Source organism: Phocoena phocoena, chromosome 8, assembly GCF_963924675.1.
Source record: "Phocoena phocoena chromosome 8, mPhoPho1.1, whole genome shotgun sequence".
NCBI classification, from domain to species: domain Eukaryota; kingdom Metazoa; phylum Chordata; class Mammalia; order Artiodactyla; family Phocoenidae; genus Phocoena; species Phocoena phocoena.
Genome location: NC_089226.1, coordinates 59596813 through 59619113, shown reverse-complemented (window position 1 = coordinate 59619113; position 22301 = coordinate 59596813). Strand labels below are relative to the sequence as shown.

The following is a 22301-nucleotide window of genomic DNA, read 5'->3' as shown; positions in this document are numbered from 1 at the left end:
GTCTGCAGAGGGACAAGTCTGCACATTGCACATCACCCTTTGGCACCAAACTGAAAGAGTGTACAGGAGCTGGGAGCCTCGGCCGTCTGTCTGTCTCAGGTTATTTATTCTTCACACTTCCCTGCCCCATGGAGGCTCCAGGGTTGACTGTGTGAACAGAAGGCTTGCGAGGTGAGCAGTTACTGGCTCTTTGGTTCCACAAAGTGAAGGCTAATGACTCAAGCTGAAGCAGAATGGCTGTTCCGTAGACCACAGGAAGAACTTCCCAGTGGTCTAGGCCAGGAAGCGGCAGACCAAAGTACTGGGGAGGGGCACAGATCACTGACATGCTCATCTCTGGTCCCCACCTCCGCATATGGGTCTGGGCTCGGAAGGAGCAGGCTGGCTCAGAGGCAGGGGAATGGGAGCATTGACCTCCAGTGAAGCAGCGGGTTGGAGGTCAAGCTAATGAGCCTTCCTCCTGCTCTGGGAGCCACTTGCTTGAAACCCTGCCCCCACCAGGCACCCCTGGTGCCAACAGGGACACCAGGGTGGATGGCAGGGGAGGGGGAGTCACTTACAACCAAAACTGGGGGTCACAGATTGAGCCACCTCTACTGTTCCCCACCATTGCTCCCAGCCACCCCCAGGCATGGCTCCTCAGCAGGAACAAAAAGAGGGGACTAGGGGATGGCCAGGGAGATGGAGAATTTCGGGAATTGGTGGACTTCCCTGTGAGGTCACAATAGGATGGGCTGCCTAGGGAATCAGTGGAGACTTCGGTGCTATCACAGCGGGTGTAGTTTAAGGAGGGCTTATTTAGGAACCTTCACCCTGCTTTCACCCCCAGTCCTCCTACCGACCAAGCCCCTGAAGGGGGAGCCCCACATCTCCTGCACATACATAGCAGGACAACGGCTATGTGCCCAAGAGGGCCAGAACAAGGTGAGCTGCGGGTACAGGATGATCAGGGCTGCAGGCAGGGAGGAAACAGGGCAGAGATAAGGAAAGCAGGCTGCTGATATGGGAGAAACAACGTCTAGGGAGAATACAAGAAAGAAGAGGCCTGCATGCAAGCAGGGAAGACACAAGGCTGAGAACACTGAAGAAATCAGACTGCAGTCGGAAGAAACCAGGCAGCAGGAATGGAAAGACTGAGACAGAGGCCGTAAAAGAAGTTAGGCTGCAGGCATGGAACATCCAGCTCTGAGCATGACAGGAGAAAGGATGTGGGGGTAACTGAGCCACAGGTACAGAAGGAATCAGGCTGAGGGAATGAAAAGCAGACAGTGGGCTTGGAAGAAGTCGGGCTGTGGGTGTGAGGGGAAGAGAACTAAAAGCAAGGAGTAAAGTGACTCCGGAGTGGGCGGAGCCAGCCCAGGCGTGTGACAGGAACAGTGGTTGCAGTCAGGGCGTGGAGAGGATTAAGGGAATGGAGGTGGTCAGGCCAGGCTGTGGCTCCTTCAGAACCAGAAAAAAACAACCCTCAGGCCGCTACTTCCTCAGGTACTGGAGCGTGTGGCGTGTATGTGGCAGGCTTATGATGTGAGCATGGCCAAGACAAGAAGGTTGAGGGGGACTTTGGGGGGCAGGGGGAGCATCAGTCAATGTAATCTTCATTTCTGATCAAACAGCTCATGTTGCCAGCATCTCCGAGGTATAAGGTCACTGGCAGGGAATGAAGTTCACTCCTTGATGCTCAAAGACCTCTGCTGGAACCAAGATCTTTCTAGAATGTGCTTTTCCCAGGGGCCTCAGGGTCTTTAACAATGGGAGACTCCAGGACGAGGCTTGGGTGTTCACATAGCCTGAACTGCCAGGGACTGTCCCAATTTCAAATCTTCTGTCCTGTTGCCCCATAAACTAGCAAATACCAGAATCACCAACACCTCAGTAGCCAAAACACACCTTCCCAGGGCTCCTGTGAGACCAGTTGCCGGCTGCCACTGGGGAGAGCACCATCTAGCCCTGAGCTGACCAGCCCTTGCTATGAGGTCTTGGTTCCTATATTTCAAGGAACAAAAAGCTGAAGCTTTGAGGCTAACAAATCTGGGTTCGAGTCCCAAGCTACCACCTAGAGATGGCCTTGGGCAAGTCACCTGAAGCCTGCTTTCTCACCTGTGAAAAAGGGACAATACCCCTCCACACAGGACAGTAGTGAGATTACATGTCCCAGTATGTGAAAGGCTGGGCACCAAGCCTGGTTCGATAAACATTAGATCTGCTTCTTTCTAGCTCTCCTGCCTCCTCTCCTCTGTGTCAAGGGACCAGCAGCTGCTTTTCCAGGTGCCTCAGCCATTCTCCCTCCTCCCTGCCCACATTGACGGTCTGGTTCTATTCCAAGGGGCTAAGCACCCCTAGAGGGAGTGGGCCAGGGAAATAGCATCTAGAACCAAGGGGAACTGACCGGAGGGGTGGATGGGCCCAGAAGCAAGGACGTGATCACAGAGGGAGGCAAAGGAAAGAAGAAGAGGCGTTCCCCACAAGGGTCAGCAGGAGCCCAGGCTGCATTAATAGAGGTGTAACGTGTAGAGAGAGGGAGGTGAGGGTCCTGCTCTATCTGCTGGGCTCCCACGGCAGCCAGGCCTGTCCAGATGTCCTCAGGAGACGCAAGGGGCAGAAAGGGCAGGAGACACTGGTAGGAGCTCAGGCTGGACCCCTGGCCTTAGAAACCCGTTTCTGTTGCCTGTCTCTGCAGAGCATCTATACTCTGTGGCATCCAAGGCACAGCTGGGATCCACAGGGGTGTCGTGGGAGGCAGACCTCAGCCGAACCTGAACAGTGATACTCAGTATGATACTATCATTCTAGGGGTAGAGCAGCACCAAGGGAGGAGAGAATGAACTCCCCTCTCCCAGGGTGTGCAAACAAAGGCCGGCAACCAGCTAGGGAGGCTACTACAGCTGGGGAATACACCACAAGCCTCTGTAGTCCTGCTCTTGCATTTTAAGATGAGGGCAGTAGCAAGGACATTCTAATAGCCCTGGAACTCTCTCCAGGGCTGGAAAGAGGGTGGTTCCAGGGGTGGCAGGAGGTGAAGATCAGAGCTCTAATCCAAACCTAGGGGCTTCCATGAACTGGCTCCACAGCCTCCACCCTGAATCTTTTGGAAAAGTCTAGAGCATCGCACTGATGGGGAACCTTATCTTGGGGGAAGGACTCTGGGATAGGGTTGGGGATGAAGAGAAGGAGCCTAGGCCACAAGCCCTCGGGTGGAGGCTGGGAAACCATGCCTGGAGATGGCCAGGAGCTCTGGCTGGGTCCCCATGCTCCCACTAGGCTCACTTGGCCCCCAGGAGGTGTAAGGCAGCCGGCAGTTGACCCACAGCTACTCACGGTCTCAGGGGCCCCGCTCCATGGCCTCTGGCTCTGTTTGATAGAGGATCAGGGTTACGGAAGAAGGAGGCCCAGGTCCAGAGCTAGGACAGTGTGTGTAGTGGTGCATGGCGGGATGTGGCTTGTATGCTGGGGCAGCGGGGGCAGTGCTAGGACGGAGATGGTGTCTGGTCTGGGAGGACGCCCGGCGTGTGGACAGCATGGGCGTGCATGGAGTGGGCCGGGACGGGGTATGGCCTATGAAGCAACAAGGCATGCACAGGCCACAACCTGGGGCTGTCACCACGTAGCATGTTCTTGTGGGTGCCATGACCAGGCACAGGTGAGCAGCACAAGCCTGATGTGATGGCATCCAGGTACCAGGGCCTAGGAGAGCTCCAGGGCAAAGCCATGTGATCACCGAGGGCCACAGCAGGAGGGTCTCTGAGAATCCACAGCTCCCCACAACTGCTGTGCCACCCCAAGACCCCGTGATGGGGATGCTCCCATTGTTAGGCCCAGGGGGACATCTGTGCTCGGGTGTCTGAGCACACCTGGGTGCTGGTGCCCACCTCGGGGCAGGACCCAGCAGGATCACGTACCCGGACCTCCTTGTAGAGCCGCAGGCAGCTGCTGTTGAGGATGAAGTAGCGATCGTGGAAGCCACCTGAGGGCAGGCCCAGGCCCAGGAGGCTGCGGTCCTCTCGGAACTTCATCATGCCGTGCTTGGTTTCACCCACATGGCTGGCTGGGGGAGGAGTGGAGTGGGCACAGCTGCACCAACCCCCCGCCCACAGACACAGACACCCAGGGCAGGGTCCCAGGATGAAGGAAACTGCTCCATCCTGCCCCAGCCTCCGAAGAGGCCTGCCCGCCTGGCGCCCTCTGCCTGGGCTGTTCCTGATCTTGCCCCAGCTCTGGATGGAGGGACCTACCACCAGGTTGCCCGACCCTGTAGGCACCACCCATCCAGGGACACCACCTACCTAGGTACAGCAGCATGGCCTCCATGGACTGGTGCTTCTTCACCACCAGGTAGCTGTCCATGCCCAGCCCATGCAGGATGGGCAGCACCTTCTCCGCAAAGTGCAGGGGGCGCTCTGGGGAGAGGGCACACCGTCACCAGGGCCACTTGGCCTGACAGCACTGAGGGCTGGCCCATGGACACACATCACCTACGTGCCCAAGGGCACTGTCTACTCCCTCTGCCTCCTGGCACCACATCGCTGCCCTGACCACCTCCCACACCCAACACATGTGGCTGGGACCAAACCTGCTCCAACCCAACATGTCCAAAACCAAGCCGGTGATCTTCCTTGTGTGTCCTCATCAGGGAAACCGGCACCACCCTCCAGGCCACCCAGGTCAGAAACAAACCCTCCTCCCTCTCAGCTTCCATGTGTCAAATCTCTCTGCTTCTGTCCATCTCCTTGCAGCCACCCTGGCCCATGATCCCATCTTCTTGGACCAGTACTGTGGCCTCTGAAGCAGTCTCTGCTGTGTGCTCTCATCCCCTCTCCCCACATCTCTCTACCCAGCAGTAAGGAGCAATCTTTTCAAGCTCCCAACCACTCACCCTTCAATGGACTTGCATTGTTGTCAGGCCCTGAGGGCGGCCTCCGCCTTTATCTCCAGCCCCATCCCAGGCCACAACCTCTCACCGTCCTTTATCTTAAGCTCCTTAAAAGAATAGTGTCCCCAGCCACCACAGGGCCTTTGCCCATGCTGTTCCCACTGCCTCGAAGTACTTTCCCCTCTTCTTCACCAAGGAACCCCTACTCTGCCTTAACCTCCTAACCCAGGGACTCCAAAGCCAAAGACCCTGTTATACGCTCTGGTGACGGACTTCCCTGGTGGCGCAGTGGTTGAGAATCCGCCTGCCAATGCAGGAGACATGGGTTTGATCCCTGGTCTAGGAAGATCCCACATGCCACAGAGCAACTGAGCCCGTGCGCCAGAACTACTGAGCCTGCACTCCAGCGCCCGTAAGCCACAACTACTGAGCCTGCACTCTACAGCCCGTGCTCCGCAAGAAAGAGAAGCCACCGCAATGAGGAGCCCGCGCACCGCAAAGAAGAGTAGCCCCGCTCACCACCCGCCACAACTAGAGAAAGCCCACGTGCAGCAACGAAGACCCAATGCAGCAAAAATAAATAAATGAATAATAAAAATTTTAAAAAAGCTCTGGTGGCATTGTGGCCCTTTCCTTCACAGCAGTTAACATGGCTGTAGTTGTGCATTTACCAGTGTGATCATGGGACTAGTGTCTCTATTCCATACCAGACTACCCGCAAGAGGGTAGGGACTGTGTTTCTGGCTTCTCTGCCCAGTGCCTGGCACTCAACAAATAACGGTAAAACAAATGAACAGATACGCCCTCATCCTCCACTGCCACTGAGACCATCCTTCACCCTAAAATGCCTTTATCACTCCCCTTCACCTTCCCCTTGGCGCCTTCACAACACCCCACCCCACTCCTTCGGCATGCTCATCACCACCCACTACCCCCTCACCACCAATGCTGTCACTCACAATCCCATTATCAAATTCAGCATCTCCACCCTTGCAAGCAACACCATTCTCACCGACACCTGAGAAAGCGCCATAGCCGACACCATCTACCCCTTCACGGTCCCTTCCATCAGCCACGTCACCTGAACCCCTGCCAGCACATCACCACCACCATCACTGAGATCACAGCATGACAGCAACATCCATCATCTAAAACCCCCTTTACCACCACTGTCAGCACACTGTGGGGTAGAGGACAGACTGGGGCCAACCCGTTTTCTGCACCAATCCTGTGGTCACCCACCTGCCTCCTCCCTCTCGTTGACCTCGAAGCAGGTCCAATAGTCCTTCTCCCTGATGCCCACATTCCTGCGATCCAAGATCTCCAGGGTGAGCTCCTCAGCTGTCATGGATGCTGGGATCTGTGGGGACCCAGCAGGAGGAGGAGATCAGCCTACCCCATCCCCAGCCCCTGCTCTGCCACAACCCTGCTGTGTGATCCAGGGGCTGAGCCCACCCCTCTCAGGGTCCTCTGGAGTCCTGGGATGCAGTGGGGTGTCTGAGTGGTCCTGATGAGCTGGGTGGGGAAAAGGGAAAGAGACAGGCCCTGGCACTAGCCAGATACAGGTCCCAAACCAGGGCTCCCCTCAGCATGTAAGCTGTGCTCCCCTGGTCATCTGAGCCTGCACCCAGCCCAGCCTGACTCTCCCGGCCCCTTAGCTTCTAGGTCCCTGGCCCTCACCTTGACATGTTGCTCTGTCTCCGCCTTCTTTTCCTCCAGGTACACAGTGCAGATGAAGTCGCCGGCGTGCTGTGGGGAGACAGGGCTCAGCTGGAGGCCTGGGGAGCAGGTGCAGGCGGCTGGCCTGAGCCCCCCACCCCAGGCCCTGCCCTTCACCTGAGTCCCACTAGCAGTGCCAGCCACACGCATCTTCACAATGGCAGTGATCTCCTCCCGCTGCTTCCTCAGCTCCTCCTCGTCCACCTGGGAAAGGGAGAGGGACAGATGGTCACTGCCGCCCAGGGCTGAGCTCTGCCTTCCACTGCCCACTGGCTGGGGACGCACACTGAACACCATCACATAGTGGCTGATGAGGTCTTCCACCACGCGGCCGGCCTTGTAGTCCTGCCCATCTGTCTGGAAGAGCGTGGGCCCAAACACAATGGCCAGGTTGTGCGTGTTCATCTGGTTCGTGTCTGAGAAGCACTGGACGCTGGACAGGGAAGGATGGAAGCCTTGAGGAGTCAGCCCAGGACTTCCCCACCTCACCTGCCCAATTCCTGACAAGCCCATGCATGGCCCCTGGAGACAGGGCAGGGGAGGTCCCAGTCAGAGAGGACAATAGTTAAGGAGACAAGGGGACAGTCTTTCTGGCCATATCTTGGGTCCTGGGGAGAAGCAGGGCTGGGAAACTGAGAGATCTGTCCGCCAGCTGAAACCGCCTCTATTCTCCCACCCTGCAGGAAGTAAGCTGGGAGACAAAGTGTCCAAGACCAGAGCACATCATAAGGCAACATTCAGTTCCCAGGCCCACCTGGTTCCCGGGGAGAACAGGCAGCCAGATTGGGAATAAAAGAGTCTTTTCTATCCCAGCCCCCAGGTAGCGCCGCTTCTCACCAGTACAAGTGGCTGATAAGGGCCTTCACCGTGGCCCGGTTGACTGGGGGCAGACGCGCCAGTAGCTCTCGGTACCTAGAGACCTTCTTCTCTTCATCCTCAATCTCTGGGTGGGGGGAAGATGGATCGGGTCAGGAACCCTCTTGTAACCACCTCCCCTGTCCCACCCCTCTGGCTGCCCTGCCTCTCATCCTAGGTGACACCACTCCCTTCCCCCCTCTAAGTCAAATCAGGCCAGCCATGCAGCAAAGATAAAGAATTCTCCAAGGGAGCCTGGCTCTGTATAGAGTGACAAATGGGAATAAGAAGAAAGGAGGGAGAAGGACTGGAGCCCACCACTGGGGCATGCCTAGTCCAAGTGCATGATGGGGAGGGGAGGGAAAACTGAGATCAGAGTGTACAAGTCAGCAGCACTGGCCTGGTCTCAGGCTGGGCACGGGCTGCAGGGCCCACCTGAGGCCTCCAGCCAGGCTAGGCGCTGGACTCTAGTGAAGAGCCCATCGGGCAGATCTCGCAGGAAGCGCTTGAGCGCCGAGGAGACGTCGTCCACGTGCTGCTCGCCCTCCTTGAGGCGCACAGAGCGAGCGTCCAGCCGCAGGCTCTCCAGCAGCCGCTGTGTCTTTGATGTCTGCCCACACTTGCGGTAGATGCCCTCAGACGTCAGGCCTGGAGAGGGGTGGGGCTGAGCTGGGGGCGGAGCCAAACGTGAGGGGCCAGGAGCATTGGTCAAGGGGAGGGCCTCACGGCCGGGAAGGCGAGGCTTGGCCTCTGGGGCAGGAGGTAAAAGTCTCTTGGGGCGGGGAGGGGCGGGGCCTGTGCCATGGGGGCGGGGCTCACCGCACTGGGTGATGTAGTCCACACAGCGGTACACAATCACCGGGATATCCGAGTCTCCAAGCTGCTGCTCCGACAGCGTGTCCCCTGAGCTGGCCGCTGCTTTCTGGATGGCCCCCAGCCAGCCCGTGAAGTCCAGCCGCCGCTCCCCCTGGATGTACAGCGTCCTGGGCCGGGGAGTCAGTCACTTGGGGACCTACCCCTGCCCCACCCCTCCCAGGCCTGTCAGACTTTCCAGGCTTCTCAGAGCCCCTCAGGGAGACCAGAGCTCACCTCCGTCGCTCCACCAGCACCAGCACCTGGTTCTCGCTGTCCCCTTGGACGGCTGTGGAGGGGTGGGTTGAGGTGAGGCCCAGGCCTTGTTCATGGTCCCCAGCCTGCTCCCTGCTGAGGCTCTCTGCGTCCACACACCCCTGGGACACACCCACCAACCCCTGGGGTGGCTGAGATGCACCCCAAGGCCAGGAGAGGACATGAGAGGGCAGGCTGGCTCCTTCTGGCCAGGCTAGGGTACAGTTCAAACTTCTGGGGAGGGGCTGGGGCCTGGGAGCCCAGGATAGGGTGCCCCTGAGATTGGGGCCCAGGCCCAGGTGCACGCACAAAGCTCCTGTAGTTTCCGAAGCTGCAGCGGCTCCTCGCAGGGCCCCTCTGGGAAGACAGCATGGAGCTCGGAGCCGAGGAGGGCAAACCAGCCCTCCTGGGCCCGCTGTAGGCTCAAGCCAGCTTTGTAGGGTAGGCGCCCAAGCCTCTCAAAATCCCGGGCCAGCAGATCCTCAGCCGGGGGAGGCACGAATGCCTGGTGGGGAGGCCAGAGAAAGGGGAGATGGCCAGGGAGGCTGTATCAGCCAACAGCACTGCCCGCCCTGGATACCCCAGCCCTTTGGCTTGTGGGCATGTACTTGTTTTCCACCCAGCTGTCTCCTCTCTCTCCCCCAGGGCAGAACCCAGCACAGTGAACTAAGTTGGGTATCATGTCCCACTTCATACTCATTCAGATATGCCCTCCTCTGGAACACCTTCCCAGACACCATTAGGGATGTCCCTTCTCTGGGGCCCCACGGCACCAAGGCATTCTTGCCCTCTGTTGTAGCACCAATTACAGTTTTTGCTGTTTGGACCCCATCTGTCTCCCCTACCAGCATGGAAGCCACTGAGGAGCTGGGATCAAGATGGGTTCACCTGGATCCCCGGGGCTCTGAGGACTGACTGTCAGGAGGCTCACAGATGACTGGTTGATGAACAAGAGAATGAGAGTCACAGGCCCTCACGGCACAGGAGAGCCAGAGGGCACCTGATTCTAGTCCCCAGGGCAGAGGTCTCCTCTGCAGCCTTCCTGCCTCCTTCCTCCAGGACAAGGCGCTCCCCCTGGAGGCAGCACTGTCCATCCTAGGATGGCTCTGCCTGTCATTCATTATTAAACATATATTGAGCACCTAGGGAGTGCAAGGCCCACGGCCCTCCTTCCACATAGTTGAGATAGGTCTCCTGACCTCCCCCACCACCAGGGAGCTGCAGATCACATCAGGGCCTTGGCTCTGTGTCTGCTGCCCTCCATCCAGCCCCTGATCCATGTGGTGGGAAAGCTGGGATACTGGGGGGATTGGCCAGGAGGTCCTACCCTGGGCCCTGACAGACTCCTCCCACACCCGCCTGCTCACCCAGGCCCACCTTAGCAATGCACTTGACCCACTCACGAGCCAGCTCTGCGCTCTCCAGCCCAAACAGGTACAGCCGCTCTCCTTCTGTGTACACCTCAAAGGTGTGCTCAAAACTGTAGATACACAGGCCAGGATTCAGGCCCACTCCACCCAGCACTGCCCCCTCACCCACCACACTGCCCTGGTGACTACCCTTCCCCTGGCCCCCTACGAGGTGGGAGAAAAGCCTTAGGCTAGGGCCTTGGGAAACCCGGTTTAGCCCCTGCACAGCCCCAGCTTGCTGTCCGACCCTGGGGAGGTCCTGCCCCTCTCTGGGCCTGTTTCCCTGTCTCCCCAGTGGAGGGTTGGACTTTACATCAGTAACAGTCTGTGATTCTGCCCAGGGGTGCTCACCCATGGGTGTTGGGAGTGGGCACTGCCAGACACACAATCTCGCTGGCCCGAATCTCCCCGTTGGGGGTCACTGCCCGCTCATTCTCATAGTAGCTCAGGACCCCGTCGCTAAGCACACACCAGCGTCGGCTGAATTCTGGGGAGAAGTTGGGCAGGGGAACCATGAGGGAGCCCTTCACCCTCACCTGAACACTACTTCTGCATCCTCCCTGGGCCTCCACTCCCACCTGACCCATGTCCTCTCCATTCTAACTCACAAGCTTCCCCCAAATCCATCCTCCTCCCTGTAGCTCCACCAACCCAGCCCAGCCCACACCTCTCCCCTGGACCTGCCAGGTCTGCCCCTGCCCACCTCTCCGGCCACCTCTCTGACCACTCCTGCACACACACCCCACACTCCCTGCTTTTGCTCACCCTGTTCCCTTCACCCACACCCTCTATCGTTCAAGGCCAGCCCAAATGCCATAGGAAGCCTTTCATACCATAACCCCCTGTGCCCCACCCTCCTTTGCCAGCAGTGCCCATTGTTCTATACTCTGCTTCCTCCTATAGTGACTCTGAGGAGACTGACAAGATCCCAGAAAGGAACAGAAATGGGAATCTGGACCAGGAAAGTAGGAGAAAGAACAGATTGTCAAGGCCATGCAGGCTCGTATAGTTCACAGCATTGAGTATCACACTGGCTCAGAGCTTCCTGGCACCCAGAGTGAAAAAAGGATGACCCAGGCAGTCATATAAATGACCAGGCAGAGGAAGGTAGACTAGGGGCAGTGCCCCAGGGGCAGTGAGGTGGTGAGTAACACAGAGTTCCAAAGAAATCTCTTTGGGAGTTGGAGGGCTTCATCCGGGGGTGCTGAAGGATGCGGTGAGCAACGGCCTCAATGATGCTCACACAGCAGATACTGTCTGTCATCCTGGCTACGAGGACATGACATGTGCCCTCTGAAGGCAGTGTGTCCCAGAGCCTGCCTCCCAGCCTGGGCTCCCTCCAGGAGCGCCAGCCCTGCCTCAGTCACTCCTCATCCTGCAGACACCTGCAAGGGCCCACTGTGTGCTAGACACTGTTCTAGGTGCTGGGGGCTGCAGAGCTGGCCAAGAGAAGTTTATATTCCAGTAGGGCACAGAGAATCAATAAACAGACCCATAAATAATGTCAGATAAGTAGTGTGAAAGTAGGGCTTGCTATTTTGGATTAAGTGGTGGGGAATGAAGTCTTCGAGGAGTGACATTTAAACAGAGACCTGTTTGAAGTGAGAGACTAACCATGCAGATATTTAGGGAAAAGCATTTTGGGCAGAGGGAACAGCAAGTACAAAGGGTCTGGTGAGCATGAATGTTATGTCTGAGAAACAGCAAGGAGGCCAGTAAAGCTGGAGCAGAGTGAGCGAGGGAAGAGGAGTCAGAGAGGTAATGGGGTGGGGTGGCTGAGTGCAGGTCCTTGCGGGACGTGGTAATAAGGACCGTGGATTTTACTCAGAGTTGGGAGCAAATGGAAGGCTGAGGTGATAGACGGACAGACCTTTAAGCTTAGTCCTCAAACTTCCTAGCATCCACGTGCTCCAAATATCAGATGCCCAAAACAGGGCCCACACCTAATAGGTACTCAATAAAGTCTTCTTTGTTTTAAAGGAAACTCTGGCAGTGACTTGCTCTGCAGTGCCATGCTCTACTCCCACCCCGATCGGCCCATTTATTAAGCGCCAACTGTGTACCCGAGAGCACACCCAGAGTGCACTTGGTGCCCTCATGGATCCCCCAGCCTGGCCAGCTCTGGCTTCTCTGGCCCAGCCACCATGCCAGAATGCCATGGCCAGGGCGGGCTCTGGCCCGGCACCCACCTTCCCGGGCCCGGCGGTCCTGTAGCAGCTTCCCAGCGGAAGCGGTCTTGTAGAGGAAGCCGCTGTGGCTCACAGTTGGCAGGACAACTGAGTAGTGCTTTTCCGGGGGCCTCACTGAATCCAGCCGAGGTACCTCTTTTGGGAAGGGGGGGAAAGAGTGGCTGGTCACGCTCACCATCCAAGGGTGTCCCCCTCGCCCCCACCTGGGCTGGGTATTTAAGCTGGCACTCAAGTCACCCGCCCCTCCTTCCCCAGCACTGTTCCCTGACTAGCACTCCTGGGCTCCTACTGCCACATTCAGGATTTTGCCTAAGCCATTCTCCACCTTTCCCCACTTGTGAGAATTCCATCCCACTCACAAGGCCCGGCTCCAGTACCTCTCCTTCCAGGGAGCTCCCCTGAATCCCCAGCCCAGCTCTTCCTGTTGCAGGCACAGGACCAGCACACTACAATGAGTGGGGGGCGGGGGGGGGGCGCCTCAAGCAAACTCACCAACAATAAGGGAGCATGTCTCAGACAACGCAAAGCCTAAGGAAGCAGCCTGGCTCCAGCCCTGCTCCCAGCAGTCCCAAAGCCCAAGCCAGCTGGGTGGTCTCCTGTGCCTTCCCCGGACACCTGGGCTCTCTCCAGCCCGGCGCACCCCACCCACCCATGGCCCCGAGCCCAGAGTCCTGGCCGCAGATCTCCACCCTCAGTCCTAGGATGTGGCCCCAGAGGCTAGCGCTGGGCCATGACCAGCGGCGCTCACCCCCACCACCCCCTCCTCAGCTACCCCGAGAGTGGGAGCCAAACGGGACCCAACCCGTCTGCAACAGAGCCCCACCCAGACAGAACGGCGGACAGGGCTGCTGTGGTGAGTCCCCCGCACACAGAGAAATGCAGCACCTCCTCCCGACAGCAGCGCAGACACGCTCTGCACATGCACAAACTCCAACGCCCTCGACACCCCCAGGGGCAAGGAAGCAGAGCCACAGCAACTCAGAGACACACGGACACCGGCACACGGATGCCACCCCGAGGTCCCGCACTTGGGTCAGGGAGGAACCCACAAATACACAAAGAGATGCAGAGACGGAGACACAAAGGGAGATGCAAACAAACACGCGTGTGAAGGGGAAGCCAGAGGCACAGATGTACACTGACGTGCAAACCCGAAACGTCACACACACTCTTGCACCAGGGCCCCTGGAGGAGTTGTAATTATAGCTCAAGTGGTACGTAAATCAAACTTCACAGGACAACACCCAGCCCCTAGCACCCAATAACTGGCATCCCCTCCAAAGGGCCAGACCCTGGCAGCAGGGAGGCCCCATCCCTTGAGGAGGATGGTCCCACCAGCCACTCACCTGTGGTCCGGTTGTTTCGAAGGAATTCCATCTGCAGTGTCTGTCCCGCCTGCTCAGCGAGAGCCAGGGGCGTGGGGACTTCAGGGTCCCCCGAGAAGCAGTTGACCCCAGCCCCACAGCCCAGGAGCGCCTGGGTCTCAGCCAGGTCTGAGGTTGTGACTGCGGCACACAGGGCCTGGGAGGAGGGGAGAGGAGTGGGGAGGGTCAGCCTAAGCCAGAGTGAGGGGCAAGTGGGACAGGGGTCGTGCTGCGGTGGGGTTGGGGCGCGGGGTCGGGAAGAGGAAGGGGTCACCCAGGTTAGGGGTCCATCCTCAGGGTGAAAGAGAAGAAAGGGAGGAAGAAAGACAGGCCAAGAGGAGTGGGGGGGGCAGGGGCATCCCCACAGAGGTCAGGGGTCCCAGCAGTCCAGGCCTCACCCTGCTGACAGCCCCCTGGGACCCTGTCAGCCACCAGGCGTGTTCTCTAGAGGCTCTCAAGCTCCCTCTGCCTTGTGGAAGGCCAGAGGGGGGTGCTTTGTAGCTCATTCCTCCCACATTTGAATTCCTCACCGCCTGCCCATCCCTCCCAACCAATGGGAGCTGCCGCCCCTCCTGGCTGGCGGGCTAGACTGGGCTGGGCTGGGGGCTGGACGCCTGGGTTCCAGGGAGGTGGAGGCCTGGCTCCCACTGGGCTTCTAGCTGGACTGAGCCCGACTGGGTGGGGCTGCTTGGGGGAAGGGCTGAAGGTTGACCAGAAGTCACAAGCAGCATCCCTCTGCCTCGGAGCAGGCAACCTCCCACTCAGGCCAAGCCAGACGAGGGACAGGGCTTGGCTCCCAGCCTGTCAGGGCCTGGGGCCCATGAGGGGCCTCATCTTGAGTGGGGTGTGGAAGGGGATGGGTTGGAGCAGCCAGCTGTTTTTCATGAGCCTGACAGGAAATAGCATCCCCACCAAGTTCACTCCTTTTGGCAGGATTCAGGAGCAGGACGGGGTGAGGAGACAGAAGAATCAGGAGCGGAGGGAGGCAGACAGATGCTGGGGACGTGGCCTTGGCCCAAGGGTCAGGCCTGGCTCCTCCCTGCTTTGTCCCAACTGTCCCTGTGGCTTGGGCAGGGTCCTTCTGCCCTCTGGGCCTCAGTTTCCCTACAGGGCCACTCATCACTCTGAGCTAGTGGAAAAGATGGGCTGAAACAGAGTGAGGAATGTAGGGAGGGGGCATGAATAACGGGGGTGTTTTAAGAGGCCTCACAGGCCCAGTGCCCTGACCTTGTCCAGCTCCTCCTGGTTGCCAAAGAGCGGATGGTAGCGCCGGTACTTGCCCTCACGGTATTTGGCCTCTAGGTGGCACCGCCGGGCACCCGGGCTGCTGCTGGGCTGCAGAGCCTCACTGGGCGGCACGTTGGCTGCCCAGAAGCGGTTCCCAGCAGCATTGCCCAGCTGTAAGAAGAGCTGCGGGTGTGGGCAAGAGGTTAGAAGGAAGCCTACAGCCAGGGGCCCAGGCCCGGCAAAATGCTGGTTTTGAGGTTGTTAGGTGAGGGGCTGGAAGAGCCAGGCCACACGCCCACTTTTCCATCAGGGAAGCTGAGGGACAGCGGGGCCTGCTGGCGGCCATGGGTGCTCCCCCACCAACCCTGGGCCTGAGTCCAGTTCCCAGGACAAGAGGCAGGCAGTCTGACAGGCGGACGCCCCAGGCCTGGTGCCTGGCTGGGGGCCTTGCTACTTCCCCACCCAGTCCCACATCTGGAACTCTGCATTCCTGAGACTATCACAGCCGGGGGTGGGGTGTCGGGGGGTGGCGGCAAACCCGTCAGCCAACTGGGTGGACAGGGATTTTGGAAGCATCTCCTGTCCCTGACATTCCTCTCTGGGCTCAGGGGAAAAGAGGTGAGGGCAGACTGTGCACAAGAGTCTGGCATTCGGGGGACTAGTTTATTCATTCTTTCATTCTGCCGATCACTCATTCCACAGCCATTTCCTGGGCCTCCCACCTTGCCTGTTTGTCAGGGCCTGCGTGGGGTGCTGGGGTCAGAGCAGAGAACAAAGAGGAAACAGTCCCAGGCGCCACTGACTCACTCTGTGACTTTGGGCAAGTCATTTTCTCTCCCTGGGCCTCAACGTCCTCATCTGTAAACTGGGGGTTCTAACCCTAACTCACAGGGGATATGACGCCCAAATTACTCTGAAGTCTGCAGCTTGGCTGGGGCTGTCAGGAAGGCCATGTGTGGTCAGGCCCTGGTCCAGCCTCCTGTTGCAGGTTCTCCCCTGTAACTACCACACATATCAGTACCTGGCAACCCCAAGTACACAGGCACAAATGTACACGTGTGAGCGTCCCCCAAATGGACATACTCACACCCACTGGTACACGAGTAGAGATAAAATGAAGTAAATATTTTAGGCTTTGCAGGACACAGTCTCTGTGGCATATTCCTCTTGGTGTTTTTTGTTGTTGTTGTTTGTTTGTTTTTTCAAGCAACCTTTTAAAATTGTAAAAACATTCTCAGCTCACTGGCCAGTTTGCTGACTTTGCCAAGAATCAGCTTTTCCAAAATCCCACCTCCTAGATGATCCCAAAGGTCTCTTCCAGCTCCAGGGTGCTGGGGTTGGTGAGATGGGGGAGATGGGGTTGGAACACCCAGGCAGCAGCTGAGAGGGGCAGACCCCAAACATAGCTGGTTCCCCACCTCGATGAGTGTTTCCGTCCACACCTTCCTGTCCATCTTCAGGCTCCGCACCTTGGAGATACCAGCGCCCAGGCCACGGTGCTCCCCTGTAGACAGAGGGCCAGACAGGGGGTCATCTGGGCTCTCTCCTTTACATGAGCACTCCCCCTCCCACCCCGATCCCAGTGCCCATGGGGGCAGACAGGGAGAGGCCATGGGCAGGACCCAGAGGCTAGGCCTGCAGCTCCATCTCCCACACACTCCTGCCCAGGGCACCCCAAAATTGAGCCCTGTAATTGACACCTGGGTTCCTGCAGTAGTCCCCCAGCTGGTTCCCTACAGCCATGCTTGGTCCCCTGCAGGCCACTCTCCACACAACCCAGCCAGAGTGATCTCTTTAAAATGCAAACCTCTTACTTCAAACCCCTGCTTTAGACACTCTCTTAATTCTCCCCAGAATTAGATCAAAATTCCTTACCTGCTTCTTCTCATCTCATGCCTCTCCGCCTCCCCTTCCCCCTCAACACTCAAATTCTCCTCCCTCTTCTAATCATCCATGTTCATTCCTACCTCAGGGCCTTTGCACTCACTGTTCTTTCTGCCTGGATTCTCTTCCCCCATTTCCCCAAGGTTAGCTCCCTCCTGACATTCAGATCTCAGCTGACCTGTCACCTCCTCAGAGAGGGCTTCTTGGCAAACACGTTCTCTACCTAGCACTTGTTACTGCCTGATACTTCTACTGGTTTGTGTATGTATTTTCTGCCTCTCCCCATCAGAATGTAAGCTGCCTGAGAGAAGGAATGTTGACTGCCTGCTTTAGGGTCTAGCCTCAGTGCCTGGAACAAAGCCTGGCACACAGTGAGCGCTTAATAAATCTCTGTGAAATGAAAGGGGAGGGGGGAGTTGGGCTTGGAAGGATGCAACCTTGCTCAGCTACAGATCCCACAAGGGACCCCTGGAGCAGGGATTGGGCTGGGGGCACCATGAGTGCCTGGCACTGCCTGGCTCTGGCTTAGGCCTCACCTCGCTCTGCAACCTCCTACAGAGCATCTCATCCACTCTGGACACCCTCACTCCTTCCATGAGCCGATGCCTCCCTAATGTGGTCTCCAATGGAGTCATCGCTTTCCACACCCATCCCTCATAGTCCAAGGCCTCTTAGACATTTGACCTAGATGTCCCACAGCAACTTCCCAGAACTGTTGCACCACTGGGTCCCCACCTCCAGCCACCCAAGACTGTTCCCAGCGGGGCCGAATTCCCAGCACTCGGCACAGTGCCCAGCACAGACCCTCAATAAACGCTGGTTGAATAGATGAATGTATCTGAGGCTCCACCCTCTTTCTCTCTCATCCTCCGCGTATGATCTGGGACTCTTCCTCCATAGATCTAAACGCCTCTCAAATGCTCACTTTCTGGGACCAGGCTCCACTTCCTCTCTCTCGTGGATCCGGCAGCAGTCTCCTTGCTAGCCTCCAGTCTCACCAGCTCTGATGCAGCTTCCACCCATCAGCCAGAGTCGGATGCACAAATCTGACCACGTCCCTCCCGCCCCTGCCTCCCATCCCCCTCTGGATAAAGCACCAGCTCCTCCCTCTGCTTGCAAAGCCCTGCCAGACCTGGCCTACTTCCGCTCTTCTGATGTGACAGCCGTGCTAGACTCCAACAGGCCTGGGCTCAAATCCAGACTCACTTACTTGCCACGTGACCGTGAAGGAGCCATTTCTCCTCTCTGTGCCTCGGTGTCCCCACTCATGACGTGAGAAGCTGAATCCCTGCCGTGCAGGTCAATTACGGTGGGAAAGGCTTGACACAGAGGTGCAACTTCATAAATGATGCTCTCTGATACTGCCTTTGCTCCAGCCCCACCAGCCAGACAGACCACCTGCCTTCTCAGCACCTCAGCCCTGTCCTGCCCTGGTCTGGCACCCCAACCCCCCTACACACCTGCACAGCCCTTGCAGATGACAACGCAGAGGTTGATGGAGGCCCAGTCAGGCTGGGCAGCTCCACAGTCAGCGCAGAATCTGTTGGGGGCCATGGCCCAGATGCGCTCAGCCACCTCCCAGGTAGACAGGGCCTCGGCAATGGCTCTCTGCATGGCCTCCAGCCACTGCTCCTTCTCCAGCTCCGATTCGGCCAAGAAGCTGGGGACACAGGAGTGGGGTAGGGGACTGGTGGGAAAGGACTCAGAGGGATTTGGGGGCAGCGTGAGGTGGCACAGCACGAAGGGGGGTGAATAATGCATTGAGAGCTGACTGCAGGAAGAGGGAGGCGCCCAGGGTCTGTGGGGAGGGTGGGCGTGGACAAAGGCAAGGACACCCCAAACCTGAGAGACGTGTGAATGAGGGCTGGGGGCGGAGGGGCCAGAGGAGGCTCTGCCCTGCCCAGGGAGTAGAAAATGCTGTTGGGAAGAAATGGTGCCCAAGCTAAGCCTTGACAGATGAGGAGGGCTCACCCAGGTGAAGAGGTAGAAAGGTGTTCTAGACCGAGGGAACAGCACGTGTGAAGGGACAGGAGGGCACACAGGGCATTCCAGGGCCTGCGGGCAGGATGGGGGTACTGGCAGAAAAGAAGCTGGGAGACAGAGAAGGCAAGCCTGTGCCATGCAGAGGAGGTCAGAGTGTACTCAGAGGACAGTAGTGAAGCCGTAGAGGGTTTCAGGGGGGTGAGGGACACAGAGATGTTTTCCCTCTAGCTCTTTCTTTTCCTGCTGCCACCAAGTCACATGTGTGCATTCAAGATTTGGCTCCACCACTGCCATGGCCGAGGAGGGCATTGCTGCTGGAGATGGAATGGACGTCAACGCTGCTTTACGAGAGGTGCTGAGACCACCCTCGCCCACGAAGCCTGAATCTTCCGAGCTGCCAAGGCCTCAGCCAAGCCCTAAGCCCGTCTCTGCGTGCTTGCGTCCAGCTGGGGGAGCCCACGCACGCCAGGCTGGTGGAAGCCCTTGGAGCCGAACACCAAATCAACCTGATTAAGGTCCATGACAACAAGGATCTAGGGAAATGGGCAGGGCTCTGGAGAGCTGACAGAGAAGGAAAACTCCAGAGAAAGTGGCTGGTTACAGTTGTGTGGTAGTCAAGGAGGATGGCAAAGAATCTCAGGCCATAGACGTCAATCAAAGATTACTACGAATCTAAGAAATGAACAAATACAAACTTGGCTTTCAACAAAAAGGAAGAAAAAGGATCCTCTGACGGTCACAGATAGGCAGCCCAAGGGTGAAGAGGCAGGCGCCAGGCCAGAGGGCCCACAGGCCTAGGGCCTACAGGAAAGGGGCCAGACGGAGGTGAGGGAGTGATGGAGGCAAGACGGGGGCAGTGATGATGGGTTTGCACAGGGATGAGTAGGAGAGGTGGGGTCCCCGTGGGTGGAGATGGGGCCCAAGGAGAAGCAGTGAGCTGGGGAGGAATATACGGGGGAAAATGTCCACAGAACCATTAGACGTGCAGCTCTAGAGCTCAGGAGAAAGACCCTGAAGGCAGAGCTCTGAGCTAAGGGCGAAAGAGATGATGCTGGAGGAGGGGTGACATCGTTTAGACTGAGCAGTCACCGCACGCTGTATCAGATACAGCTTTACAGAGACTGCCTCACAGACGAGGAAACTGAGGCACAGAGAGGCCAAGTGATTTGCCCAGGTCATGAAGTGACCCAAGGATGGACCCCAGATGTTACAGACTGAAGCGCGTCCCCCTGAAATTCACAGGTTGAAGCCTCAAACCCCCGTGTGACTGTATCTGGAAATACGGCCATTAGGGAGGTAACTAAGGTTAAATAATGTCCTAAGAACAGGTTTTTTTATAAAGAGAGGAAGGGACACCAGACATCTCTCTCTCTCTCCATGTGCACAGAGGAAAGGCCGTGTGAGGACACAGTGAAGTGGCGGCCACTTACAAGCCAGGAAGAGAGACCTTGCCAGAAACTAACCCTGACAAAATCTTGACCTCGGACTTCCAGCCTCCAGAACTGTGAGAAAATAAACTTCTGTTGTTTAAGACCCTGGGTCTGTGGTATTCCATCACGGCAGCTGAGCTGATACACAGGATTTAAACCCAGGCATGGCACAGTGCCTCAGAGGCAGTGGCTGAAGGCCTGGGAGTGGGCGAGTCCGTCTAGGTAGAAGACAGAGGACAGAGACAGACCACTGAGGGACGGCTGAGGTCAGAGGAAACCAAGATGGTAGAGTCTTGGAGGCTCAGGGAAAAGCACCCAGGATGGGCACGAGATAGGGAGTGAAGAGCAGCCTTTGATCGCAAGCAACTATTATTGACAGACAAGCACTTTTGAGGGAGCAGGGCAGGCTGGAGGGGATAGCAGGGTGAGTGGGCGGTGCAGAAAGCCCATATGGAAGCACTGTGGCAGGGAAGGGGGGACAGTGATGGACAGAGGGAGGGGGGTATAAGTGAGATTTCTTAGAAGGAAGAGATCAGAGCAAGTTAGCAAGTGAAGGTAAAGGCCCAGCAGGGTGGGTAGGGCTGGGAAGAGAGGGGAGAAATCCATCCTAGAAGAAGGGGCAGCTTCCTACATATGCAAGAAGAAAATACTGGGAGGGAGTGAGGATGCAGGTGAACAATGAGAGAGGCTCACCTGAAGATGCGGTAAGGGGTGGTGAGGTCGAAGCCGCGTCGGTCTGCTGCTTCCTTCACGTTACCCACGCTCATGTCGATGAAGGTGATGCCGATGCCCAGGTGGTACTCCTGGCAGTAGGTGGGAAGGGGTGAGGGCAAGCCTGAGGGGTGGGGCTCAAGGCCCAGGGAGGGGGCAGAGAGGAGGGGGAGGTGGTACTTTAGGGACTAGAAAGTGCCCAGGAAGGAGATAAGGGAGGGCTCAGGAATCTGGGCATGGGTAAATGGACCTTGATAAGAGGCCATGTAGCAATAAGTAAGAGGTGCAAGAGCCAGGGCGGTGATGGGAGGGTAATGCTCAGGGACCAGGCAGGAGAGGGGTCAGAACTAGGGGCAGGAAGCGGGGCAGGCAAAGAGCTGGGTCAGGGGAAGGGGGAAAGGGAAAGGGCGGGGCTGAGTGACCAGGTGGGCAGGGCTGAGGGACCAGGTTAGGTGAGGTGGGGGCTTGAGGGGCCAGGTGGGCGGGGCTGAGGGGCTGAGGAACCAGGTGGGTGGGGTAGAGGGACCAGGTGGGTGGGGTTGAGGGAACAGGTGGGCAGGGGTTGGGGCTGAAGGACCAGGTGGGTGGGGGGCAGGGCTAAGGGACTAGGTGGGCAGGGGAAACGGGAGAGGTTCGGCAGCCTGGCTGACCAGTCGCACCTCCAGATTCTTGTAAAGCTGCACTTTGTCCCCAACCACGGCCACATAGAGTCTATTCTTGAAGCCACGTAGCTCCAGGCTGCCGGCGCGGTCAGGGGGCTCTGAGCCTTGAACTCCCAACGGATGAGCACTAGACAGTCGGGCCCGAGCACGCTGCTCAGCCACCGCCTGCTGCAGGGCCTGCATCCACTCCTTCCGCTCCGCTGCAGGCACAGGGGAAGGGGCAAGCCCCAGCTCAGCCTGGTGGGGATCCTCCTAAGGGTTCCCCATTCCAGGCCCCTCAGGCAACACCTCTGCCAGAAAGCCCACCCAGGCTGGCCCACCTATCTCTAAGTTCTCTGACTTGGACAAGCTCAGGCTCCAATCCCAGCTGTGCCACTTAGGGTGGGCAAGGCGCTTGGCCTCTCTGAGCCTGCTTCTCCCCTGTAAATGGGGATGTGTGGTTCTGAGGACTCAGCACAAAGCTGGACAGAGGAGGCCCTCCCCTCCCCCACCTCACAGAGGGTTGACTCCTCTCTCGGTTTGATGTGGGGGGAGCAGATGTGCCCTGGTTCTCCTCCCTCACTTCTCAAGCCAAACTGCCAGTCTTCCTCCTGCCCCCCTCCCTACCATCACTCTCCGCCCGGAAGGCAAAGGTCCGGTTGTTCGTGATCACTTCAAACTTTTGGTCCCCAATAGCAGCCACTCGGGAGATGCAGGCCACAGGGACAAAGCGCTTTGAGTAGGCATCCTGGGGGAGAGAGAGGAGCCGACTGTGGGGTGAGGCCCACGGAGGCCCAGCCCCTCCTTGACTCCCTCAACCTCTGTTGAAATGAAGGTTGCAGCCCCACCTCCCACAGGTGGTGACAGCCCCTACACCAACCCTGGCCAAGGCCAAGGCTGGCCAATGGGCCAGGA

General features: G+C 57.9%; 1 protein-coding gene and 1 pseudogene across 3 annotated transcripts in view; one reads left to right on the top strand and one right to left on the bottom strand.

Moving 5' to 3' along the window:
• The window catches only part of ARAP1 (ArfGAP with RhoGAP domain, ankyrin repeat and PH domain 1), a 39898-nt gene that overhangs the window by 3277 nt on the left and 14320 nt on the right, over nt 1–22301 (bottom strand). The window contains exons 7-28 of one of the 3 annotated variants that reach the window (XM_065881298.1): nt 22014–22134; nt 21405–21607; nt 20728–20837; nt 18082–18281; nt 16156–16241; nt 14738–14920; nt 13493–13667; nt 12147–12281; nt 10309–10444; nt 9926–10028; nt 8858–9053; nt 8531–8582; nt 8261–8424; nt 7877–8089; nt 7424–7529; nt 6872–7019; nt 6704–6790; nt 6548–6616; nt 6110–6227; nt 4281–4394; nt 3897–4042; nt 3316–3348 (exon numbers count right to left, since the gene is read on the bottom strand). In XM_065881298.1, the coding sequence (XP_065737370.1) occupies nt 3316–3348; nt 3897–4042; nt 4281–4394; nt 6110–6227; nt 6548–6616; nt 6704–6790; nt 6872–7019; nt 7424–7529; nt 7877–8089; nt 8261–8424; nt 8531–8582; nt 8858–9053; nt 9926–10028; nt 10309–10444; nt 12147–12281; nt 13493–13667; nt 14738–14920; nt 16156–16241; nt 18082–18281; nt 20728–20837; nt 21405–21607; nt 22014–22134 (2898 nt within the window). The remainder of the gene's footprint in view (nt 1–3315; nt 3349–3896; nt 4043–4280; nt 4395–6109; nt 6228–6547; nt 6617–6703; nt 6791–6871; nt 7020–7423; nt 7530–7876; nt 8090–8260; nt 8425–8530; nt 8583–8857; nt 9054–9925; nt 10029–10308; nt 10445–12146; nt 12282–13492; nt 13668–14737; nt 14921–16155; nt 16242–18081; nt 18282–20727; nt 20838–21404; nt 21608–22013; nt 22135–22301) is intronic. The other 2 variants (XM_065881299.1, XM_065881300.1) reach the window with 2 other exon arrangements.
• LOC136127232 (small ribosomal subunit protein eS12-like) lies at nt 18897–19287 on the top strand (annotated as a pseudogene).